General features: G+C 42.4%; 1 protein-coding gene across 1 annotated transcript in view; it reads right to left on the reverse strand.

Moving 5' to 3' along the window:
- Nucleotides 1–6: 6 nt before the first annotated feature.
- LOC106520648 (uncharacterized) overlaps nt 7–7,564 on the reverse strand; it is a gene marked incomplete at its 5' end in the record, with an annotated part of 9,166 nt that continues 1,608 nt past the window's right edge. The window contains 3 exon segments of the mRNA XM_014012853.1: nt 7–4,307; nt 5,204–5,605; nt 5,713–6,175. Coding sequence (XP_013868307.1) covers nt 465–4,307; nt 5,204–5,605; nt 5,713–6,156 — 4,689 coding nt within the window. The 3' untranslated portion in view covers nt 7–464.

Raw genomic sequence — 7,564 nt, forward strand, 5'->3', positions numbered from 1 at the left:
GAGTTAAACTGAGTAAAAAATTAAAATAAATCAGAATAATCCCCGAAAAACTGAACACAAATGCTTCTTTAAGTTTAAGTTTCATTAAACACGTCACTTTTCTAGCAACTTACAAAAAAAAATCTTGCAAAGTATTTGTTTCCAAGATTAATATTCAGGCTCACAGAAATAAATGTAAAAGCAGTTTGAATGAATTTTCACATATTTTTTTGTTCACCAGTTCACCAAGTTACTCTTTGGTGTATCAAATATACTGCATTTACTTTTCTAAAGTTATCTGCAAATAAAAGCTACAGCAGTGTTCTGGTTAGGTAAGTACATTATGTTTAGAAATTCAGATTTGGATCAAAGTTACATTTTGAACATCACTGATGTCTTTGTAAGCTCAGACTCTACAGTCCTTTGGCCTGTTTACTACATAAACATCAAATCTAATGGCCTAAAAGACAGAGCAGGTCTTCTTCTCAGGGCATGTACTTCACTCCTTTCATCCTCGGTATGATTTGCACATCTCTAACATCGTTATGCTGAAGCAGCCAGCACAAGTAGCGCTCCGTCCCCATGCCCCATCCACTAGTGAGGAGGGGCTTCACTTGGCGCATGCTAGTGTACCACTTATAGGTCTCCTCTGGCACTGCATGATGCTTCAGGGCTTCTTGTACCATCTCAGGGGTGGGATGGCGTTCCCCAAGACCCAAAGTTTCACCCAGTCRCAGCAATAGGTCAGCTGCTTTGGCTTTGCTTCGCCCCGTGCCCTCCACATACGCCTGGTAGAAAGGAACTCCTAGGTGATCCATCTCAGTTAGCCAAACAGCGCCGCCATACTTATCTATCAAAACACGCTCTCCTTTGCGAGTTAGCTTTCTCCCAAAATGTGGCTGGCCATCTTGTACCCATTCGAAACAGTCAGCAGAGGGCATCACAGAAATGGCCTCATCTAGGGTGATTCTTGGAAGAGAGATTTTTTCATCCATTTTACTCAGCAGGGCTGTGGCGTGTGTCAGGCTTCCAGCAGTGTTCAGGATTATGTTTGAGTGGTTTTTCAACATGGACTTGGTAAGATGCACCAAGTATCCCTCTGCAATGGKAATGGCATTGTCCATGTCACCCAACATTTCACACTCAACATGGTAGAACTGGTTCAAGTGAGTGGCATCTGGATCTTCTCCTCTAAAGCTAGGAGATATGTAGTAGGTCCCAGGTAGGTTCTCCTGAAAGCGAAGGAAGTATTCAAGTACAAACTGCATAGAGTCGGCCAGGTATATATCTTGTCCTAGCAGATGGACAGACACTGGTTCTGAGTCAGATCCCAGACCCATTGGTGAAGAAATGGTGTCTGTTGTGAGAGGGGTCAGAGCATAAGAGTACTGGCAGCAGCTGTGGAAAAATTCCACCGTGCTGTGGAATAAAGTGTTCTGGATCTGGAACAGGTTGCGATACCATTGGTTTGTGATGGCAAGTGTGGAATGAGAGTGAGGATCTTCCCATGAACGAGGAGCTCTGCTCTGGATGATTTTTGCATGGATGGTTTTGAGGGTTTCAGAGTCGGCAGGTGGACCATCCAGTGATGACACAAAACCAGGATAGCTTTCAAAAAACTCTGGCTCAGAGGTTTTAATGATATCCGGAGAATGCAACTGAGGGACCAGTTTAGCGTGGGCATGGTCAATCTCAAACCCCTCAAAGATCATTGCAACATTTTGAGCTTTCATTCCTTTTTGCAGTAGCTGAGCAACATTATAAGTGGCTAAGATCAGCGCGTTGTAGTCAGTATCATCCAATCTGAAGATATCGCTGGTCAGTGCTTTGCGTGGCACCACAACTGTTAACCCTGGTCTGTTGGGATATGGTGTTAAGAAGGCAACATGCTCACTGTCTTCCCACACTCTCCACTGTTTCTGCTTTCCACTTATAATCTGGCTAAACAGGTTTTCATCATTGGAGGGATCACCAAAATAGTCAAAGCAACAAGGTGCATTCGGTGTTGGCAGTGAATTCCTGATGTTGGCCTGAACCTGGGACAGCTTATCCTCATCCCAACGTGGACCATTTTTTGAGGTACAGAAACCAGGACAGTGACCATAGAACTCTTCATCATGAGCAAGGTGGGGCTCCCACTTTGCCTCTAAACCATGAAGTGGGAGCAGTCTAATTTCTGCTGGTTTATCAAGAGTTGGATTGAAAACCAAGGCACAACGCTGCACCTCCAGTTGCTTACACAGCAATTTTGATACGACCTTTGCCCCCTGTAGCATGGCAACAAAGTCAGGTTTAGGCAGCTGGAAAATGCTACTTGCCCCACTAAGAGTTTTTCTTGTCACAATGGTTGATCCAGGGGTCCAGGGGTTGGGGTTCAGAAAGGCAACAAGCTCTTCAGTTTCCCAGATCACATTAGAGAAGTTTGTCATGGGCCTGAGAACCTCTACCCGTGAAATCCCACCAATCATTGAGGCCACAAACATCACACCAGCATTTGTTTCAATAATAGCATCACCTTTTTTGTCCACAGCTACGATTCCTGCACACGTGCCTTTCAGGTTTTCAGCCATCACTTCCCTGCATGCTTGCCGAAGGGTATAGCCTTTGTTGTGGTACAGACTGGCTATTTTCTGTGCCACAGTGTTCCTCAAAAAAACATCCCCATCTCCAGAGCAAGTGATTGCTACCTTGTCATCAGCATATATTCCTGCCCCCACAACTGCAGTGTCCCCAACTCGCCCTTTCAGCTTTCCCACCAGCCCACCTGTGGAGGATGCAGCAGCCAATCCATTCCAACGATCCAAGGCCACAGCTCCAACTGTCTGAGGGTGATTGTTTTTTGAGGTATTTCTACCACAGAGTTTCACAATTAACTCTTTGTGACGTATGTCAGTGTAGAAATACTCTGGCCCAACAGGCTTTTCTTTCTCATCCAACCRTTGGTAAAACTCTTCAGCTCCTTCTCCCACAAGCAGTGAATGGGAACTCCTCTCCATTACACACCTGGCTGCTTTGATTGGGTTTTTTATGTTTCTCACACAAGCAACAGATCCAGACCTTGTCCCATTCCCATCTACAATAGCTGCCTCCATTTCATTTTTGCCGTCTTTGTTAAAAACTGAACCTTTGCCTGCGTTGAACAGGAAGCAGTCCTCTAAAGCTTCCACTGACCTCTGAACAGCATCCAAACTACTGCCCCCCTTTTGGAGTGCTTTGGACCCAACTGTCAAAGCTGTTTGTAGAGCGAACTCAATCATTTTTGCCACTTGGTTGTTCAGCATCATCTCCTCTCCAGCACCACCATGAATCACCAAGGTGTAGTTTGAGTCCATGTCAGATGTAGCGTCAATCTTCTCCTCTGTCTGGCCCTGTTTGAACAGACACTCCAGTGCTCCCATCTGGCTTGCAATGGCATATCTAACAGCGAGAACCATCACCAATTTTAAATTKATCTTGAGGTTTTCCATAAGCTTCTCCAGAGATACTGCAAAGGTTCCTTTTCCATTGAGTATAATGCGTACCTTGTCTGTCTTTCCAAGGTAGGATACAGCTAGCTGGTCTTGGGCATAAACATTTCCTACACCACACTCCACACCTTCCATCAAATCCACACCTGTGAGGTACACTGATGGACATCCAAAAGGGTCCAGGAATCTCTTTAATGGATTGTCAGATGGCAAAGATCGACGCAGGGCAGCCAAGTGGGGACCTACACCTTGGCCATTTTTGGTGTTTCTAATGAGATTCTTGTGCTCCAAAAATGCAACATGGAACAACTGAAGTAACTCATTTGTGTACTGAATTGTGTTATCTGGACCAATGCAAGATGACAAGACATTAATTAAATCAAGAGAATGAACGGTGAGCGAGTACGTGGGATCACAACGACCGTGTTTGTAGTGCCGCATATGGGTTGGTGTGACAAGCATGTGACTGGCTGCCGATTCTCCAAGAGTCTGCCTCAGGGAGAGCTGCAAAGAGAAGTTGATCCAAGCATCATACAGGCCCCTCTGCCCTCTGAGAGTAGAAAATACATCTGGATAAGAAGGCAGGTCAAAAGTGAGGACTAGTTGGTTTGCTGTTAATTCAGGTCTTGGTCTGGGAGGCCCTTGCAAAGAAAAGGTTAAGGCATGTGGGCTATCAGATTTAGCACTGTTTACTGAGTGACACTTGGTATTTTCTGCATCATGAATGGCAAGGTTTAGATCAACAGTCTCAGACAGATGGTACACACGTTCAGTCACAAGAGCTGCTACCATCCCATCCACTGCACTGTGCTCATACACCATCCCAGCTGTGCCATCTTTGAAGACAACCAGGTTTATTACCTGCAAAAAAAAACATATCAATAAATTAATTTTGGCTACTTTGCTCTTCAAACCTCAACAAGGATTGCAGACTTTCAAACTAAAACTAAAAATATGACATCACACTGGTACTTTCAATCTTTTGAAATAATTCACATATTCTGTATTTCAAGCTTTATTACCTACAACTGTAATATGTTTCGTCTATTGGTATTTTCAGTGACAGATATACCGCCTCTTCCCACTCTTATAAAAATAACAATGAAATGTTGTCACATTAAGCTTCAGTGTTTGAAAAAGTAGTGTGGATTTTCTAAAGTTGTCTTTTGGCATGTTTAAATAGTTAAATCTTCATTCTAAATATAAATATAAATACTAAATGTTCAATCTAAATGCTAAATGTTTTTTCTGAAACTAAATATTTAGGTAATATGCAAACAGCCACTGCATGTAACCATAAAAATACCAAAATAAAAGCTTGATTAAGTTTATATAATAAAAAAATCTCATGAAGGAACTTACTGAGGGAATCTACAGTATATTATGATAATTATAGTGACAGTAAATGTCTAGAAAAACATTCACAGAAACATGTTAGGAGACATAATCTACAAACACAGTTGAACTTTTATTTTGGTACCTTTGGTTATAGGCAACGTAAATTTGCATATTATCTGAATATAAAATTTCAGCAAAACATTTAGATTGAACATTTAATATTTAAATTTATATTTAGCATTTAGATTTATCATTTAGCATACAATTTAAATGTTCTAAAAGCTGACTCCACACTACTTTTTCAAACATTGTTTGAAGCTAAATGTGACAAATATTCGCWGTTGTTTATAGCACAAGCCCATTCACAAAAAACACCTCGTAGTCTGGCCTCTCTAACGTACTCTCCCAAATTCATTTACCTTGTCGTAATATCTCAAACACGGTTTCCCTCCTTCTCCACCAAGCCTGACTGCATTCAGGACATCAGCCAGTTCCGATGGTGCGTTGCAGTCTTCCAGGCAGAGTGTGAGAATAGCGCTCTCCATTAACTCCAGAGACGCTGAAGCTTCTCCTCCTTGTTTTTGGATCTCTTCCCTGAATGCAGCCCAGGACTTGCGCTCCAGAGCGGAGAGACTGCAAACGAGAGAGGGATCGCCCTGCTTCCCTGCTCTGGACTGATCCATCACCTCGACTAATTGGTTGTAGATGTCTATGAAAGGGCATGCAGACACTGGTCCATCAGCGCTGGGACGACACAGTATGTCAACAGTAAACACACCACCAACACAGGTGATGATGGCATGAAGACTGTTTGGGTAGACCTGTGAATGCGAAAGCCACAGGCTGGTAAAGTGCTTGGATGAACATGACAATAGTGTGTCAGGGTAAGGTGAATTTAATGCCTGTTGTGTTCTGGCAATGACCTCACCTTAATTTCATCTTGACTTCTGCCAGGAATCCGGGTGGCAGCAAAGACCTCTGACTGCTGAGTTTGCTCCATGGGAACGTTGCCCTCCAGCAAGAGGGGCTCACTGTACAGCTTTGCTGCTGCCCAGAGCAGAGCTGCTGCCCTCCCCAGCTGGGTACTTCCCTTTGCTTTAGGCGGCAGAAGAACAACAGGGAGTGCAGTGGATGTAGGCAGGGGGTCTGCACAGGACAACAAACCTCTCTTGAACTGTTGAGTCACCCAGTTTTCTTTGCCTGTGATAATGACTTTTAGTTTCTGCTGAGCCTCTTCAAGGACTTTCCTCTGCTGTTCCAGTGTGCTTTTGAACTCCAGGTACAGATCTGGGCTCAGGGTGAGCTGTAGAACACGGCTCACTTCTTTCAGCGTTGCGTCCAACTCTGGAACAGGATAGTTGAGAAGGGCCATACTGCCAACACAATGGGGTCTTTAAAGAGAAAGAACATAAAAATTAATTAAAATGTTAGTGGTTATGCAAGATAACTTGTGATTACAACAATAAATGTCAATTCAGTAGAACAAACCAACACATATTATCACCCACCTTCATATAATCAGAGCACTGACAGTAACAAGACTCACTGGGCTACAACTACCTACAACTGATTAATTACAGGTTTGATGGTGTTCCTGTGACATGCATATCCTTCAAATTAAAAAGGTCAAGGAAAACATTTTTATATTTACGAAACTTGGCATAATACACGTGATTTTACCCATTTTGTCTCATAACTGGAATATTTTCTTTTGAATATGGCTCAGCCAAAGCAGAACAGGAAGTGATATCAAATGTGAACTCTTTAAGAAAAGGAAATCTCTGGTCTTTGTTTGGTGAAACAATATTAGTGAGACTTTTTTTCTTCTCTCTCTGATTGTGACTCGAAATGATTGTCTGAGTTGTCAGATGTTTCAATTCTCTGTTCAGACATTCCCTTTTGACATCACTTCCTGTCAGTTCACATGCAAATATTCCCAATAACTGTTCATTTCAGTGGTGTGAATTGTTTTGCAACATGTTATKATTGTTATCTTTACAAAAATGCATTRATATTTATTACAAAAAATGACGTCACAGGKTCTTTAACAKTCACTGCTGAAGGAGAAAGAGRGTGRTTGTCTGTTAGCAAAATATCTCACAAACCAATGAACAGATTTCAATGAAATTCTCTGTAAGTAATTACTGGATTGATGTATACAAGYAATCAACCMAATTCAAGATGGCTGCCACAGCTAATCAAGCTTAGCTAATATCAAAGTGGCTATAACGCAGTCATTTTACAGATATRGAGCTAAAATGTGATGTGGTGGTTGCTGAATGTTGTCCAAATTTATGTAAGTACTAACAGATTGTCTAAGATCTTTGTGTAGAAAAAAAGGGGGTATTTTGTGTTTTCAGGTATATTGTTAAATTCTATACCACAATCAAGTAACTTTGTAACCTCCAGTTGGTCCATGCTGTAAATATCAAAAATAAATTTGACTTTGCATCATAGCCTAAATGCCTCTAAAATTGTCCTAACCTCCTACCATTTCTAACACTCCCACTTCAGTGCTTCAGTGGAGGGGTGCTCTGTGAGGTGGGAGCTCAGCTGCAGACTGAGCTCCAGGGAGGAGCTTTGTACAAAGAGGCGGTGCTTTGTACCAGCAAGCGTTTAGGCAGCTCCACATGGCTAAAACAGGAGGTTCAAAGATTTCTCAAACATGCATGAGTCAAAGCAACACTCTGGGTATGTTTTTGATGAGGGAAAGACATTTTCACAAGACGTAAAGCTCAAAAAAGTCAATTTTGCATACCCCCCCCCAATGTTGGTGAAGC

Source organism: Austrofundulus limnaeus, unplaced genomic scaffold (assembly GCF_001266775.1).
Source record: "Austrofundulus limnaeus strain Quisiro unplaced genomic scaffold, Austrofundulus_limnaeus-1.0 Scaffold96, whole genome shotgun sequence".
NCBI classification, from domain to species: Eukaryota; Metazoa; Chordata; class Actinopteri; order Cyprinodontiformes; family Rivulidae; genus Austrofundulus; species Austrofundulus limnaeus.